This window comes from Sciurus carolinensis, chromosome 6 (genome assembly GCF_902686445.1).
Source record: "Sciurus carolinensis chromosome 6, mSciCar1.2, whole genome shotgun sequence".
In the NCBI taxonomy this organism is placed as follows: domain Eukaryota; kingdom Metazoa; phylum Chordata; class Mammalia; order Rodentia; family Sciuridae; genus Sciurus; species Sciurus carolinensis.
The window spans coordinates 69,394,998-69,415,086 of NC_062218.1; the positions used below are offsets into that span (position 1 = coordinate 69,394,998).

The following is a 20,089-nucleotide window of genomic DNA, read 5'->3' on the forward strand; positions in this document are numbered from 1 at the left end:
GAATATCTGATCTCAACTAGGCACTAATATTACCCCTGTGCACTATTATTCTTCAGAATTGCACAGAAATTGACACTTGTAGATATGTAAAAAGATGTTCAAAATGATAAGAACTTAATAAAAAACAATTAGAAATCATATGCTTAGAATCATATTGTATGTCTACACACAGACAGTTATAAAAAAACATATTATGCAACTCAAAGAAATGTTAATGGTTAAATGAACTTATTCATGAATATACAAGCAGGAAAATTGAGCATAAAAATTTTGATGAATTGGTATGATCATTTTTTAATTTCTAAATTTCCTACTTGCAAATATATTAAAGGAAATATGAAATATTTAAAAATAGTAATATTTTGAAATATTTTTCTTAAATAATGTTTGTTCTAGCACCAGCATTTTGTTTTGATAATAAAAGAAATAACAGTAGCAGTTGTCCCAGAAGTAAACATTTACATTATGGTATATTATTCCAGCTTCTATTAAGTTTATAAAACATGAAGTAAATCATATATGGCCATAACTAAGATAACTGACAACGTGGGAAATGTTATCAGTAAAGCAGTTTGTTTTTTATAGGTTGTCCTATTACATACTGTACTACAAATTCCTTGACAAGCTTTTTCTTTAAAACTTCTTATTTAACATACAGTTTTTAGGATTTGCAGCCATTATTTTCATTATACATCATTACACATGTATAAGCAGCTCATTCAATCAACTTGAATAGAATTTAATCCCCTGGTTGAATTTTATTAGCCACTTAGATGACTTACCTTATCTTTTCTTTGTTTTTCATCCTGGTATACAGTCCAGTGTTCTCCATCATTGCTGTAGGCTAGTTTGTAGGAACCGACAAACTGTACGTGACCAAAATCTTTAGCTCCTTGTGTGATGATGCCAGTCACTTTGGTAGGGACAAGAAGATCCACCTAAAGGAGAAACACATATCACTTAAATGTAAAAATTGAATCCTTTATAAATTTGCAAATTTCCTGAACTCAAGAGATTAAAAATCATACATGCAAACCCAGAAATATGGTCAACTATTTGTATTCTGAAAGAGAAGACTGAATCTATTGTTGGCTTATACTTTTGATCTTGTCATTGGCTAAATGTGGTCCAAGATTGCTTGAACAACCATTTTGATCAATTTAAAAAGGAAAAAAGGGGTCCACAGATTCATTTTATACTAAACTGATTTGTCTAGCTGAGTAGTTTCTGTATAACTGAGAATGGAACTGGCAGGCTAATTTTGAGATTGATTATTGTTTCCCAGAATTTACACATATATTTCAATTTATTAACTTTACCAATTAATTCAATAATAAAAAAGTAAAATTGTAGCTGTATATATAACATGAACATAACTGATATTAGATATTCCACAATTAAACATTAAGTAAAAAGTCAACATTCTTCTATGAATGTAATCAATTCAGGAGTATATAACTGAATAATAATAATCACTGTCCAATGAAAATTCCTTTTCTTTCTGAAAGCTACTATCTTGAAAAGTTTGAGCTTGAGAATAAAATCAATTGCTCCTCAAAAATGAAAGATGACAAACATGCACTCCTGACTGGTGGAGTCTGTGCTTAAGCAGTAATTTTTTCTTTTTCTTGCAAAACATACTCTTAGAGGTCATGAGAACTAGGTCAATTTAGTCAGTATGAACATCATGAAAATACAATTGGAATGTAAAAGAGAGGGATAGTTTTCATCAAAGAAGAGTATACAATGTTAATAGTTTAATAATTTCCATCTTAAATCTCAAATTCTTCCTTGCATCTTGTATTTTATAATTTTAATACAAAATAAAAGTAGAAACTTTGTTTTTCATGTGGACAATTCTTGAAAGAATGTTACCTTTAGTTTTATTCATGTCCCTTGATCTATGCATCTGTTTTCATCCAATTGTAGGTGCCTACTTCCCCCTATTTCCTATCACTAAGTGCCATTCTACATCCTTGATCTTATCGTCTTTAATTCTCATGAGACCATGTGTGTGACCTTGGTGCTTTCAACTATTATGTCCTTTTGTTTCTATTTCAGATTCTTCATCCTGTGAGAAGTAAGGTAGCCATAAATAGAATGCCATAGGTCAGATACAGGCCATAAATGAGAACAGAGAGTGAGGGGCAGTGCACAGAATAAGACCATATTTAGTTACATATGTGCCATCAATACAAATATGAAAAAAGTTTCTAATGTGTCACTGCCTAATGGCACTGTCAATGCTATTATATAATTTAAAAAATCCACCTGGATTTTTTTCAACATGTATTAAAAATTAAGCTCAAATTAGATCATGAATTAAGGTAGTTAACTACTTTTAATGCTTTATTTAAAATACTTCAGAAGAGAAAATATATTTTCCTATGTGTGTCATACCATCAAAAATATCATGTGCTATGCAACAATGCAGGATGGCAAAATTATGATATCCTGGAAAGGAAATGCTTGATACCTAACATTGTACCAAGTGCATTTCTATATGTCCCTAATTTCATCCTTTCAATGACCAGCTGAAGTGAGATATTATCACCTCTTTACATATGAGGTAGTAGATGCCTATAGAAGTAATTTAACATAATGTGTGATCTGAAGATAAACAGTGAATAAAGAGAAAGAGAGAATCTCAAATTGCAATCCATGCCTTTCAGCTTAAAAGGTCCATCATACATATGTATTCTCTGAGTAGTGAATCACATTTTTATCCAATGATTGTTTATCTCCATCCTCTGTAACTACTTTAGAAATTTCTGAAGAATCACCACACTCATCAAACTGACAGCAAGTCTAAGACAAACAAAAACAACCCTGGATTTACAATATTAGGAGAGTTCTATGTTTTATCATGAATTTCCTCTGTGTTCTTATGCTGTCTGGGCTCAAAATATTGATTGCTTTGGCGTCCTAAATCCAAATCTAATTGCTGAGAGATACCCAGGCGAAGTTGTTGTTCTTCAAAATGTTCTTCATGTTGCTGACACTCAACCAATGGTAAAATAAATAAATAACAAATAAATAAAATCATCTCACAGAACTCTGAGTCACTGTATTACCACCACAGGAAACTCAGTGACACCATGGCTATGAACACCCCAGGGCTGAATTCTTCAGCCTAAAGGTCCATGAATCCCGAGCTCAAAGGATGCAAGGAGGAGTCTTCCTGCATCTCCTTTCCTGTGGTGGTTCTGCCTTCAGCTGGGTTTCCTGCAGGGTGGAGATGTTTTCTCCTAAGTTGTGTGTCTTGGCTCTTTCCAGCAGTTATGTTTTTCTCCCACTCTAACTGCTCCCCTTCTCAAATTTTTTTTTTTTTTGATCTAGAAATGTTTTTCTTTTTTCTACTTGTTAAGCCAGCTTCTCTACTTAAATAGGCAGCAATCTGTTTCAAGCTGGATTTTATCCTAAAATTTGCCACATTAAGCTTGAAATACCAGGTCTAAGCAAAGCTTCTTTCAGTACAAAATTAATCGGCTACTCATACATAACATGAGGTGGCTGAGAGGGCATGCACAGAGTGCATTCTGAGGCAAACTCTGACCTCAGAGTTCAGTATGTAGCATGTTTCCAGAGAAGTCCATTTCTCAGGACCTAACACTTGCCCCTGGTCTAGGACAACCCTGACCTCTGGGTTCAGAGTTAAAGCTGAACTACAACTATTTTGGACAAGTTACCTTCTGCTGTTTTAGACTTTCATATCCTGAATTTTGGCTCAAACAGAACATGTTATTTAGGGCACTGGATTGACTCATGGGTAGGTATTTGGCTCAGTGCACTGCAATTCATGTCTGGGTCTATAAGGTACCTTATAGGTAACAGGTCCTGAATCAATGTTCTGCTGGATTGGGCTGAAACTGCTTCCTAAATAAGTTCCATGGTCAAGACTCAGTCCATGGATAAGGATACTACCATGTAACAAAGCAGCTGCCTTTCTCCATATTTCCATGTGAAATAACTTTATTCATCAAGGAAACTTGGTATTATAGCTGTGTAAGTGAATTGCCAGCAAAGGCAACTAGTTCTGTCAAGTCTTCAGGAATTTGATTGTTGAGAGTCAGCCTACTGTAAGGAGCTAGATGATGTGGGTTCCTGAATGGGCTACATGCCCTTAGGCAAACTACTTTACTTCTCTACATCTCAATTTCCTAATTAAAAAAAAAAATAGAGAAGAAAAAGAGGATAAGAGCGTTTATAAGATTTTTGAGGATAAAAAAAGTTAACATTTATTAAATCTATACAACAAGATATCAAATACAGTAAGTAGGAAACTTTGATAACAAGATGAAATAAAATTGAGGAAAGAATCTAGTATTAGTTTAAAACAACCTTGTTAAAATATATATGGAAACAAGGAAATGGAGTGGCTGAATTGCTTTGGAAGCAACTTTTGGATGTAATACATTTTGATGATATTCTTAAGATGTACAAAATGATAATCATTTCATCTGTCCTTAAAGTAGACAAATTTGAAATGACTCAAATTCTTACTTATGAGTCACACTGTTTACAAAAATAAAAAATTTTTATGACATATTTCAGATCCTTATTTAAATATCAGTTGTACTTCAACCAGAAATGGTTCTAAATTAATATTGAAAGAGAAATTTTGATTCCAAATTGTATTGTAATTTAATTCACTCCAATTACAGGAATGACAGCGAGAGGAGAGGGACACTTATGGAAAGAGGCTTAAATGGCACAAAATAAACAAAAACAATGCTTAAGGGTCATGTAGAAATATATTTGTTGTTGTAAAACTCTATAATATTATTTTAACAAAGTATAAATGATTTTGGAGAGTGTCAAAGTTAGAAAAATGATGTAGAACATCTGCAAGCATTTGTTAGAGAAAGGTCATGATAAACTGCCTTTCAGAAATCTGCACGGCACTCGACAATGTCTCCCTGGAAAAAGATACAGAAGGTTGGAAGAGTTGGTTTTTATGGAGGCATTCTTAAAGGGTTGAGGAAAATAAAAAGCAATACAGATGTGGAGGTGTTCAAGGAAAGTGAACAGAGCCAAAGAAATTTATCAAAGAAATGTGCCACTCAGCTGCATCTAAAGTGCTCTAGTTTTTGCCTTTATGTAATTTAGCTTGGATTATGTGTTTTACAACTTCCTGGAGCTTTGTGAAATTAACTCATTAAGGAGAAATATCATTAAAGCTAATATAATTATCTGCAGTCATCCCTTGGTATCTAAGGGGAATTGGTTCCAGGATCCTGCAGTGGATACTAAATCTGTAGATGCTCTAGTTCCTTATATGAAAAGGTGTATAGTATTTGCATATGCATATGCCCAGGTATATTTAAAATAATCTCTAGGTCACTTATTATATGTATACATTGTTAATGTTAAGTAAATAAAGTCAGATGGTATTTTTCAGTGAATAATGATAAGAAAAAATAGTCTACACATGTTCAGTACAGATGCAAATTCCCCCCAAAATATGATCAATTCACATTTGGTTGGATCCATAAATACAGAACTCACAGATATAGAAGGATAGACTGTATTAAGAAATTGAGTTATAGGCAAAATATTTATATACTGTTTTGCTATCAATATTTTTAAATCTTTACAGTAAATGAATCAATTATACATAATCTCAATTACATTTAAGATATAAAATTAGCTCTACTTGGAGTTTGAACAATATCATTGGTTATCAAAGGTACAGTGTTGGTTGTACTTTTAGCCCATAGTTTCAGGCCAAGTAGCTAATGTGATTAATTTATTATGAACTAAAATTTAGCCCCTATATCTGATTTGATTTTTAGGTCTAAAGTGTACAATCCTTAAAATATTACGAAGCCCTGTTAATATATGAATTCCAAAGCTCATTACTGTATTCTTCCCTTTATGGAAAAAGTTTTAAGTTACAACTTATTTATTAACAACTTAAAATAGCAATTGCTTTTTAAAAATTTTCCCCACAGTATATTTGTAAAAATAAAGCAAACAAAATCATACCACAAAATAACCTTTCAAAGAATGCAGGGTTTTTGTTTTGTCTCATTGGTGTTTTAGGGTGTGTCTTTCACATGTGAAGAAGCCATGCAAGGCGCCATTAAAAACTTTCTCTGCTCAGGTGATCATTCAGTAGTGTGTTTTGTAGGACACCTGTCACATTGCAGCCATTCCAAATATTCAGTTATCTTCTGCCCTGGACTCAAAATTGAGATAATACCATACTTAAACACCTGCAACTGCAACATGGACAGTGCCATATGTCAACCTGAGCTGCCACTATGGGTACTTTCAGCTCATAATCACTAACTTTTCAAAAGACTTATTTAGAATCATACAAAGTAGTGTACCTGCAAATTTGTACTGAGAATGGGAGCATAATAATGAAGATATTATATTTAATAATTTTTATATCTTACATGGTGAATATTCACATTATGTAGAAAAAATAAAAATACAGAAATTAAAAAACAAAAATTGTCTCTCCATCAGATACAAAAAAAATGCTTTTCCCTATTCATATATATTTTTAGATAAACCTACAACTCTTGGTATTTGAAAAATATTATTGGTTACTAGATTTTATTTACACATTTCATCCACATTTGTAGACAATTATTTACTCTTTCTTAAGATTTTGCTAATTTTCTAGGATATTATTTCAAATTTTTTCTTGTTTTAAAAGTCATTGTGAGAATTTTCGATAATTATGCACTTTCAAACCAAAAACATTTCTTGTCCCCAACTTCATTTTTTTCCTATTAAAATCAATAGCCTCATAAAATCCTACTCCTTTCATTCTGACCACATATGTCTTTATTCCTGGAAAGTGAATTCAAAGAATTAAAGTCACTGGATCAAAGGCAATTTTTATAAAAGTAAAAATAAGATTTTTAAACATGAAAATATCATTGGGAAGATATAATAAGTGATATACTTAAAACTAGTTATTGTTCTCCTACTCAGTTAACTCTAGTTAATTTCTTTATATACTTATTTCTAGATATTTTTCCATATATCCTACAATGTTAGATCATATTACACATGCAGTTTTGAAATTTTGTGATTTTTATTACTTCCCATGGATATTTTACATAAAAATAAAAATTTTAATGGCTATATAACATTAATTATTATGGTGCATCAGATATGAAAATCATTTTATCAATCCCCAATTGATTAAATTAAAAAATAATGCACATTAATTATTCAGAATAATGGGTTTCATTGAGAAACATTCATCATGCACATAATTCTTTCAATCAATTTCACTCCTTGTTTTCTCCCATTGGTCTTTCCTGCTTCCTCTCTCTGATTACATTTCTTTATCCTAAGGGTCTCCCTTTTATTTTCACGAGATCCTTTTAGTCCCTTTTTTCTCTATAACTTCCACATATGAGAAAAAACATGCAAAACATTTCTTTCTTAGTTTGGCTTATTTTGCTTAACATGATGTTCTCCAGTTACATCCATTCCGAAATCACCTGGGATGAAATCAGCTAATCATGATCACATTTTTTTAAAATTAGTTTCTTTTTTATTTTAAGGACAATTATATTCAAAAATTAGAGAGGTATACAATACATATTCAATAGACTGTAAATGAAATAGTGTGTGCCAAAATTCCATTTCCTGGTGTGTAAATTGGCAAAATATTCAAACTACTATATACTTCAGTCTAGTACTAGGCACAATACTTTTAATGTGTTGCTGAATATGATTTTCAAGTTTTTTAAAATTTTGATTCATTTTACATAAATGGGGTACAACTGTTATTTCTCTGGTTGTACACGAAGTAAAGTTGCACCATTTGCATAATCATATGTGTACATAGGGTAATGATGTTTGTCTCATTCTGTTATTTTTCCTTCTCCTCACCTCCTTCCCACCCCTCTTTTTCCTCTATACAATCCATCTTTCCCCTATTCTTGCCTCCCTTCCACCCCGCCCCCACTATGTATCATCATTCACTTATCAGAGTAATCATTCAGCCTTTGGTATTTTGGGATTGGCTTATCTTACTTAGAATGATATTCTCCAACTGCATCCATTTACCTGCGTATGCCATAATTTTATTCTTCTTTGTAACTGAATAATATTCCATTGCGTATATATTCCACAGTTTCTTTAGCCATTCATCTGTTGAAGGGCATCTAGGTTTGGTTCCACAATTGAGTATTTAAGTACTTTGCAAATATGTTCATCAAGGATATTGCTCTATAATTTGTTTTTTTGATTGTTCAGTCTCACTAACAACATATACATATGTAGTTTCTTAAATGGCCTTTATTATCTATTGGAGTAAAGATTTTCTTGTTGATATTAAGAACTATTTATATATTATTATGTTATTAACATATTTCCTATTATATTTGTTGTATTTTCCTCTAATTTGATATGTAATTTATTTTTGACATAATTTTTTTTAACTTGAATTTATCACTCCTTTTGCCATTCCATATTTTTCAGTGGCTAAGAAGACATTCTATTTAATTAGATCAGTTAAAAATATTTACATGTTCTATAATTTCCTCTTTTTCCTTTTAGGTTTTCTTTCATTCTTCCTTCTTTAACATATGAACCATCTTGGTTTTATGCATACGCCTGATGTGATTTGGGACATGTCACATGTTTTTATATAAGAATGGAATCTTCTCAACAGTATTTGTTTAATAATCTACTTTCTTTTGTTTCCCTCTATTTTGTGAATTGTTGTGAAGTTTGCTCTTTATTCTTGAAATCAACACTATTTTTCATCTTCATCCATCAGAATCTCAATCTTTATCTATCATCTATCTATCTATCTATCTGTACATTCATCTATCCATTTGTCTAATTGCATGAGTGATTGAAACCAAGGTACTCTATTGTAGTGTTACATCCCCAGACTTTTTATTTTTCATTTTGAGTTTCAGTCTCCTTAAGTGGCCCAGGCTGAACTTGAATCTTGATCCTTCTGCCTCAGCATCCTAAGTTGTTGGAATTATGGGCATGCACCACCAAAGCTGGCTCTTGCTTTATATTTTAAAAATATTCTTGGGTTGGGGTTGGCTCAGTGGTAGCACACTCATCTAGCATATGTGAGGCACTGGATTTGATTTTCAGCACCACATTTAAAAAAAAAAAAAATATATATATATATATATATATATATATATATATATATATAAATACAGATACTGTGGCCATCTACAGCTAAAAATATTTAAAAGAAATATTCCTTTGTTTCTTTTGCTTTCTTATACTTTTTTTTCTTTACTTTATTTATGGTTTTTCTTTGTTTGTTTTTGTTTTTTTTAGTGTGATGCTGAGGATCAAACCCAGTGCCTCACACATGCTAGGCAAGCACTGGACCACTGAGCCACCACCCCAGCCTGCTTTCTTACTCTTGAAGGCCAGTTGTCCAAAAACTGTTTCCTTACTTCTGAGTTCTTATATTTGAAATATTTCCTTGCTCATTGTTTTCATTTTTTAGTATTCTCCCTTACATTCTCAAAGTTTATTCATTTTGTCCTCAATATTATAAGTTTCATTTTTTAGTAATGTGATTTCTGTACTTACATTTTTAAATTTCCTTGAAACACTATCCTGAGATAGTTCCCTCTTCATGAATTTCATCTCCTAATATTTTATGGATAAAATGATTATATATTCTAATAACCTGCTCATTCTGTGGAAAAATTTCCACTTTCACAGCTTTTCTTCATACCTTTAGTATAATTCCTGCTTTTGTGTTGTACTGCAATATTGTGAAAGTAGGACCTAAATCATCTTGCTTTATTTTTGTGTACTTGATTTGAAGACGGAAAGAATAGTCCTGGTATTTGACACACACTGGCAACTTGGGTTCTCCATGACCCCTCACCATCCACCGGGCAGTTGAAATATATATTTTCAGATTTTAAGGTATCAATGCTGTCTCTGGCCTTCTTGCCAGTGCCTGGCAGACATTTAGGCAATACAACTAAAGTTGGTGGAGAAAATTCTCTTCTATTCCTGTTTTCCTCCAAATACAGGAAGGATAACTTATCTTCTTGAGAATGCAAAACTTGAAGCATTTTGTTATTGGTCATTCAAAGATTTTGTTAGAAAAACTGAACGCCCATTGTTTGTTTCTGTACTGTGTAATTCACTTATATTTTATCAGTCTTATTTTGTCAAGGCATAAAATTATAGGGGTAGGGAAATTGCTTTGTGCCATTCATCATGTAATTGGGGTGTTTCACTAAAAATGTATTAAATGAATAATTTCATATTTTCTGAATTTGTGAGTTAATGAATCCAACACATTTTCCTCTAACTTTTTCCAGATTACTATTACTCAGGGTTGCGTTCTCTCTCTACTGGTTGGCTAGGGCATTGGAAGATAAAGCACTTGTCCAGGCAAGGGGTTTCTGGTAATAAAGTGATCATGAGGCTCTAGCGCATTTTGCTCTGAGTCTTGGCCACTGTGTTTCGGATTGAGATATGTTAGAATCCCCACACTGTGACTGCAGGAGATTCTGCACAGATTTGGACAGTCACCAATGGGCATTCTGATGCACATGCATTTGTGTACCTGCCTCAGGAATTTGGAAGGAAAATAAAGGCTTCAGTGATCATGACCAAGAAGCTGAATATGTTAAATGGATGTGATGTAATCAGATGCTCAATACAGGAGAACTTAAAATCAGTTCAATTTTCCCAGTTCCAGAGGAAGCTTCCAAAAGTAGTCCTTAGAAAAATATTAAAGAAAATTCAACCATGTGTGAAAGTCATTCTAAATGAAAGTCGATATATCAAGATCTTCTCACCAAATTTCAAAGAAGTTTAAAGAAAAAAGCCAAAATTACATCTGGAGTTGAGAAAATAATATTATAAATCTAACATCCTTGTATTGATGTACTTAAATTGTACTGCATCAAGGGAAAATACTTGTTTTTCTCTCTTAATGAGCAGATCTATGCAATGTTTTATAAAAAATATTTTAAATTGTTTCAAAATATGATCCTCAAATAATTATTGTTAAAAATAACTAAAACTGACATCAAGTTAACAGGTTAGCTATTATCCAAGATCTCCAACTCCTATATTAAAAAGACTGAAATATGCTTGAAGAAAGCTATAAAATTTTCAGAACTTTTAGAAACAATAGTACATTTCTCATGGCTGTCTGAAAGTAACTTTCTGCTAAGTTCATCAAAAATATGATCAACCTGGGAGACCAGAATTAACATATTTTCTTTACCTTTCAAGTCTGATTTTGATTAGGCTGGAAATCTTAACTTATTTCATGAATAAAAATTCAGGGTGGTGACTATTTGAATTAGTCTAAACTCAATAGGGTCATTATCAATTGGTTTATGGATAATTAATACAAGTCTTTGATTAAAGAGCAAGATGGTATACTACAAAGTTTTTTTAAATGGGCTAATTACAGCAAAACCAAAGCCCAAATGGAGCAGAAGAAAATTATCATCAGTAAATAATTTCACACAATTTAGAAAACAATTATATAGCCTTTAAGTAGGCAACAATACAGTTTGTGATTTAGTGCTTTTTGATAGTACACTGAAGCACTGCCCAGGTAAGCATTATGTTAGTATCTTTTGTAAAGTGAACTGTGTATCAACTTGCATGCATTTCAGTAGCCAGAATTTGGCTGTTTATACTTGAAAAGCTGTTTGAATATATCTTTGACAATTGCTTCATTAAATATAATTTTATCAAATGCATTGTATTTTGTATAGCTATGATATATTTTAGAGGCTGACACTGATAAAGATCTTCCATATACAAATATGTTTGTGAATGTGTACAACTCCATAAATCTTGCTCTGTGACAAATAAACACAAGTAATAACTACTTTGAATGTAAACATGTAGGGAAAGAATTTTGCTACATCAAATCACTAAATATTAAGGGGCTCTCAAAAGGTAGAGAAGTTGAAAGAACATGCAATGTCTGTGTGTCACGCTTGCTAAAGGAGCTATACATTTTATATCAATATAAAATTTAACCATTCTCACAATTTGAAAGTCAAGTGTAAAGTCCTGTACACCATTGTGTTTCATCATACCAAGCAAACTACAATGCTAGAATTTCCATTTTTAACTGTATACAGGAATGCTTTATGGTGATTGAATTTTAGGTTAAACCAACAATAACAGAGCAAAGAAACCTAGTTGCAACATTTCCCCCCTTTGACCTTACAAAAAGGAAATGGAAAGGAATCAGCTATAAGGTAAATGTTTAATACTGCCTTAGAAAAATGGACCATCAATGTCAATAGCCACAAAACACAAGGTCAGCATAGAGCTCTGAAGAGAAAAGGGAGAAGACTTGGCAAGTATAGAAATACCTGTATATTTTAGCATTAAGATCCACTGACATAGGAAAGTGGGCTGCCCCAAAAGTTGATCTCTAGACATAATATTTTGTTCTTAAGATAAATTACATATGCAGTATAGATAAAAGCAATACAGATTATTTAAATTCAAATCTGTTATCAACAGCACTGTGAGTTCTATATTCACATTAGAAAGACAACCAGGCTCCAGAGGATCTTGTAGGGCTATCTAGTTTCTCAGTCCTTCAGTCACCACAAATTTTACTTGTAGTCTTACAAACTCACTAAATGCTATGGTGCAGATTTTCTTATTGAACATCCATAAAATCAACATTTACTTATTTATACATGTATTGATTTTGTATGGTATAAATATCTATATTCATCTGTTATTATTGATGCTAATGTATTTCCCTCTTTTCCTCTCTTTTTAGATCCTAGTGGAAATAGAGAGTAGCCATCATATACTTGAAACTCTGATCTCATCAAACTGCTCCTTTAGGTACCAATTTATATTTCCCATTTATTCCAAAGGTCCAAAACCTTTCGAGCGTATTAAGCAACAGAATATAAAACTAGGACTGAATGATGAAAAGAATTGGAATACAATCTAATGAGCACATTTTAATTAAGCCCTATGTACAATGTGGCTCAGATATATCTATAATAAAGCCCCAAAAGGGTATGTGGCTAACAATTACAACATTCTAGCTTGAATATATGGTCTATAACTTCCATAAAATATGTTGCTCTTGACTGCATGTGAAAAATAAGATGCTTCTCCTTTCCTTCTTGTGAGAAATAGCCCTGTAACTTATAGGACTCTTGAATATATGCTTGTCTCAGAACTTACACAAGTGCTAATTTTCTTGTGCAATCAGTTCCAAACAACCTCATACTTTTAAAATCACATTCTTTAACTCTAAAACTATTCATGCACTATATTTTCTATTACTATAAAATAGCTCATAAACTGCAGTCTTAAATTAGATATGGAATTAATAAATCACTTGAAACAAACTCATTATATTGAACTTATTTTCCATTTTGCATATATAGTTAAGATATTAAAACTTCTCAAGTTATAGCTCACTTCACTGAGGGTTTATTTGTAAATTTAAATAGACTTTGTTGAGACATCCCTATCAGTTGAAATCTTTTGACATAACTTTCTTTTATATACCACTGGAGGTTTCAGACCCAAAAGTAATAACATTTTAAATACAACTTGAGAAAAAAAAATAAAGGCAACATAAACCAAAATATAAATATATTTTCTTTTTCCTTAATATTATAAGAGTTTAAGAAACCTGAAATTTAAAGAAATTTTTATTAAATTCAAACACTACTTCAAGAAAAAAAATAATCATGCGAAAATTCTTAGACTGACACTAAAGGTATGTCAGAAAATTATTTTGCAGTCACACGAACTAATCAGCAAGGAAGCAGAAAAACAAAAACAAATATAAAGATTGTTCATTCTCATAAATCACTATCTTTGAGTTTCTAGTTTTTTTGTATCTAAATATGTTTTTTGAAATATCCTTCCCATCTTGGAGAAATCTGGTACATTTCAAGAAATGTTGAAATGCCTATTAGTTTAGAAATCTAAATATAACTTTGACATGTCAATGTTGAACAGAATCAGTATGGGCCCAACACGAAAGACTCTACCAACTCTCCCTATGGGGAGAGAGGACAATCAGAATTCAGGCCACACAAAACATTGACTCTTTCCTGATGTGTGGCACACTCCTGTAATACCAGCAGTTTGAAGCTGAGTCAGGAGAATGGCAAGGTCAAAGCCAGTCTCAGCAACAGCAAGGTGCTAAGCAATGCAGTAAGACCCTGTCCCTAAATACAATATAAAATAGGGCTGGGGATGTGGTTTAGTGTTTAAGTGCCTCGAGTTCAATCCCTGGTAGTCCCCCTCCCCCTGCCCCAGGCAAAAAAAGAACCACAAGAAAAACAAACCAAAATCATCGACTGTCATTTTAGTATTTTGTGTTCTGAAAATGTGCTCTTGTTGGGATGCATTTCCTCCAACTCTCACACAAAGTGATGCTTTCTTTAAAAGGTAACAGAAAATGACAAAAACCACCCTGTCAACAATATGTTTCAGGAACAAGAAATATCTTGGTTGCTGGGATGACTGAAAGGTAAATTTTGAGGAATAATTCTCAGCTAGCACATTTTTGAAAACTGTAATGTCACCACAACTAATGGGGTTGTATTTGCAAGGCAGAAACAATAATTTAAAATAATCCAGTAATAAAACAGAGATTAATATGCTATGCTTAACATTTTTGCTTTCTGGTATAGATACATTTTGTTAGGTTAAGAATGTTCTCTTCTATTATTTATTTGCTACAAAACTTTTAAACCATAAGTAGGTGTTGAATTCTATCAAATTGTATGTCTGTTTATATTGTGATAACGATGCAGTTTCCTCTATAATCAATTAACTAATTAATACATAATCAAAGCTATAAAATCAACACCTAGTCAACCCTAGAACTACAACATTGGCAACACTTATGCACAAATCTTCCACCCTATCCTACTTCTGCCCACTAAGATTACCCAATCCTATATTGTTTACTGTTTCACTGCATTCTAGAACAGTTTTACAGGTATGACTATAATGTGAAACATTAACATTTAGCTTTAGGTCATTTTAAAAATATATAAAATGTGTCATAAAGGTATCTTTTGGGACTTGCTTTTTAAACTCAATATTATATTACTATGATTCTTCCATATATTTGTTTATAGTTATAAATTCCATTTATTATTATTGATTTATAAAATTCCATGTGTATATAAAACAATACATTTATCCCTTCTCATGTGTATTTTACTGTTTCCAGATTTTGGCTTTTAAAATCAGTGTGATCGACATTCTTGTACATAATTCCTGGTATAAATACTAAAATATTTTCTTGATTATTTACCTGGAAGTGTGATGTTTTTAATTGGAGAGTATAAGACTATTTAAAGTCACAAGATAAGGACAATTTTCTAAAATGGTTTTCCTAATTCATACTATCACCATCAAGATAACTACCTCTTTAGCTTTAATTTTCTAAGTTGGTGATTACCGCTAGTAGATTTTTTTAAAAGTTAAGGTTTTTCATGCATTCTTGGAATAAATTACTCTCTCCCAGCAAACACATTTGAAGTTTGACGGGTCCACTTAGCAATTCCTGCCTTTGATGTGTGCATCAAGGTTCACGAGTGCCACTACCACACACTCTCCTTTCCTGTGCTCTCTTGCCCAGGTTGGGTACCAGCAAGTCATGATTGCACAAAACAATCTAGGAAGATTGCCTGTCTTTCTCATCTGTAGAATAGTTTGTGTAAAACAGAGTACGTGTTTTTAAAAACTGTGAAGCCAGATTCAATGTCTTTCATGCTCATAGTGTTTTTATTGTTGTTGTCATCTTATTTCGTTCTCTGAGCTTACAAGTTTTCCAATCTTTTAATAAGTTTTGATTAAAATGTCTATTCATTTTTTCTATATTTTTAGCTGCAGATGGACATAATACCTTTATATTATTTATTTGTTTGTTTTTATGTGGTACTGAGAATCCAAACCCAGTGCCTCATACCTGCCAGGCAAGCACTCTACCACTGAGCCACAACCCCAGCCCTAAAATGTCTACTCTTATTGCACTTTAAGTTTATTGTCAGATCTTTTGGCATATTTATATTAACATTTTTCTAATTGATCTGTATTTCTGTAGTTTTCCATGGTGATTTTTTAAAAATTTTCTTCTTTTGGATAAGTCTGTCAGAAATTTAGCTATTGCTTCAAATTTTTCAAAAAAACAACTTGCAAAACTAGAGATAAAATGTAGCTTTCTTTAACGAACATAAACATTCTACATTTACAGAAAACATTAAATGTGGGCTGAAATTTCAGGAGCAAATCAAAACCAGACAGTAGATATTGTAATCTTATCACCTTTTTGTCTTAAACACTGTGCTGAAGATTTTTTTTTTCTAAAACAATCAGAAGGGAAAAGGAAAAATAAACAAATAAAAATTGGAGAAAACAAAATTTGTTATAAATATATAATATGATAGAAAAGGAAAAATTACAAACCTTAAAATTAATAAGATAGTTTAAAAAGGTTACCAGATACAAGGTTATTAAGCAGAGATCATTAACATTTCTATCTTGTAGCCTTATCCAATTGGAAAATGCAAATTAGAAAAAAATTCATTCTAATAACAAATCTCATATAGAATAGGTATCTATCCAGAGATTCGAGTCCTTGTGAAAAAATTGTTTCAATGCTTTTGAATAGCTTTTTGAAATACCGAAGTAAATGAAAAGACAGAGTACATTTCATAAAAGTAAAGCCTCAATATAAAAAAAGATACCCATTTCCTTCAATTACTCCAAAATTTTGCATATTTACCATCAAAATCTTCTTAGTATTTTGGAGGAATGTGCTCAACTGATCTAAAAATCTATTGGGGGTATAATGAAGGACCTGAAAAATCCAATTAGAGGAATGGCTGGTGGTGATGATAGGGTGTGGGGTGAGGAGCTATTACCACCTAAGATAAAGACTTCAAGCTGGCAAATTTTTATTTTGCCACCTAAGATAAAAATTAGAGTGAATTACTTTAATTAAGTAATTAAGCAGTGATGTAGTTGTAAGGATAGGCACACAGGCAATCCTAACAAAATAAAGACAAAAACGGAGTCATCAGCAAGTTTGGCGTGTGAGAGAGATGGCAGCACAAATCAACAGGAGCTACTCCAGTGAGCAATGCTGCAGAGACTGTTCAGTTATACAGACAACAAATATCAGAGCCCTCTCTTTCACCATGTGCCAAAATAAAGTCAAGTGGGTCAGCTGCTTAAAGCCAAAAAAGGAAGATTTTGAATATTTCTGAAGAAAATATGGAAGCTAGTATTTCTAACAAGGAATGAAATAATTTTTAATTAAAACCTAAAAATGACAACTTTTACCAAACTACAATGAAAATTTCCATACAACTAACATGCACTAAATCAAGTGAAAGGAAAAAATTAGAACCTGGGAGAAGATATTCTCACAAAAGTCGTAAGTCATATTTTCTTATGGTTTTTTTAAGGGAAAGCAAACAAACCAATAGGAAAAAAATGCAGATAAAAGGTAAATAGGTAATAAAATTACAGAGTATAAAGTTATGTAGCAAGAGATATAAGTGAAAAGATAACCAGTTTCACACTAATCAGAGAAATAAAAATTAAAACAGTGCTTAGATTCTCTTTCATATCCAAAGCCTAAGGGTTCAACAATACTAATGGTTGGTGAACAGACATAGCAACAATCTACATAAGCACTGCTGGTGAAAATTCAAATTGGCTTGACAGCTTTATTAAAAAAATAATATTTGATGAGATTGAAAATGTACATGCCCATTAATTCAGAAGTTGCACCTGTATATTCCTGACATAAGCTGTCACAGATGGCTACAAGGAGACAGAGGCAATAATGTTTACTGCAACATTGTTTTCACAGTAAATAATTGTGGGAAATCATGAAGTCTAGGGGAAGAGTGATAACTAAATGGGATTATATTCATTCAATGATTAAAATGAATATAGTAGAATTAAATCTATCAATTTAGGAATCTAAGTTGCAGATGGGTATGGACATTTACAATTTTTAACTTTGGGGTAGCACAGAGAGTAGCTTATGGTAGTTGCATAGACCTGGCTACCATCATTTTTTTTCCTAACACTGTTACCTAATGTCCCAGTTCCCCAACAAGTGAGGACTAGAATGAGGTTTAGACCTCCGTTTGACCCTCCAAGGGTGGAGTATCCCTCACCATTTCTGATCCTAATAAAACCACACACTGCTGGTTGTGACAACAAAACTCCTGAACCAAGTCCCAAAAGAATCAGATGCTACAACCCAGAAATATGTTAATGTCCTATTGGGTAGATTTTATTGGAACCGGAAGGGGTAAATGCCAGTTGATACTTCTATGAACTCTCTTTCTGCCTCTCACCCCAACCAATGGCATCAAGACTCAGTGGTAGCCTTTGCCTCTCTGTAGACTTTTTGAGCAACTCAGCTACTGGCTGTTTTAGGGAAAATTGTAGCTAGTTCAGTTATTTACAAACCTTTTATTTGTTTTCCTAACTTCTTCCACTCCCTCATTCCTGCTGGCCTTGAACTGTATCACCCAAAAGTGTTAACTTAATTCAAGGTGATTTTTTTGTAGGTGTTTTTTGATAGGGTGCTTTGGCTAAGACAATTATTTACATAGTGTTCATTCTTTCTTACTGTAAAAATGCAATGGGGTTCAAAGCAATTAGGAAAGAAAATGAAATAAAAGACATCCAGATTGTAGAAGAAGTAAATTTCTCTATTGGAAGATGACATGATTTTTATACTGAACCAATAAAAAAATTATTAGAATAATAAGTTCGGCAAGTTTACATGATAGAAAATCCCCATACAAAAAATCAATTGTATTCTGTACTCTAATGATGGATAATCCAAAAATGAAATTAAGAAAATAATTTCATTTACACTAGCACAAAAAAATCTGAAGAATAAATTTGACAAAGGAAGTATAAAAGTTGTACACTAGAAACCGTTAAGAATTGTTAAAAGAAAATAAGACAGATTTAAGTAAATGGATATATATACCATGACCATGGATTAAAAGACAACATTGTTAAAGGCAATGCTTCCTAAATTAATCAACAAAATCAACACAATTCCTGTCAGAATCCCAACTGACTTTTTAGCAGAAACTGACACTGACCCAGAATAGCTAAAATAATCTTGAAACATAACAAAGTTGTAAGATTCATTTTCCTCCAATTTTCAGAATTCACTACAAATTTACAATAATCACAATGGTGTGAGACTTGCATTTTATACACACGCCCATTCACACATACATCCACACACACACACACATGTATATACACATACATATGTTTAATACTTTGAAACAAATATACATTTGAAATAAATATGGTACAATACTAACTTTTGTTAAGTTGCTAAATTTGAGTATATTATTGTGTGTACATAATTGAAATATTTTTATAATTTAAAAAGCTGCAGTATACTTGAACTCCTAGGGAAGGAATTAAGTAATCTGTTTTGTATCTAAGTCATATGTTGGAGTAGGAGGAGTAGACTCTTTTAAGGTGCCTGTCTAAATTTCTCCAGCAACACACATTTTCTATTCAGTTTTGCAGTATAAACTAAAAACATGAATACTAAGAATGCAAAGGAACAGATAATTAGGCAATTTCTGGAAGCTTCTGAAGAACTCTGCATGATCGCAGGCATAGCAAAAGCTAATGTCTGGAGGGTTTAAAATCAAGCCTCTTTAATTATTTTTACATTCTACATGACCTCTTTTAATTATTATTTTTATTATTACTACAGAAGTAATATCAACTAACACTGAGTAATTCATTTTAAAGAAAGACTTTAACATCTGCTGGTTGAATTTATTCTGTATAACTTGTTTTTATACACTGCTGCCTTTGGTATAAAATAAATAAGATAAACATGTAAACAAGAAACAAGAATATAACAGCTATAATGTTTCATAAATTATATCACAAAATTAGGTTTTTCCTAATTGCAAACTTGCTCTGATATAAGAAGTATATGTAATTATTTTCCACAAATGTTATCATTTTTTTCTGTCAAGTTTTACGAAATTAGATAAAATAATCTAACTCATGTATTTTAAAGACTTCTTTGGAAAACCATGCATAACTGTTACAAAATTTA

The 20,089-nt window shown here is 32.0% G+C and overlaps 1 protein-coding gene across 2 annotated transcripts in view; it reads right to left on the bottom strand.

Annotated features, from left to right (window-relative positions):
* The window catches only part of Edil3 (EGF like repeats and discoidin domains 3), a 412,828-nt gene that overhangs the window by 21,947 nt on the left and 370,792 nt on the right, over positions 1-20,089 (bottom strand). For both annotated transcript variants that reach the window (XM_047555553.1, XM_047555552.1), the window contains one exon: positions 783-938. In XM_047555553.1, coding sequence (XP_047411509.1) covers positions 783-938 — 156 coding nt within the window. The remainder of the gene's footprint in view (positions 1-782; positions 939-20,089) is intronic.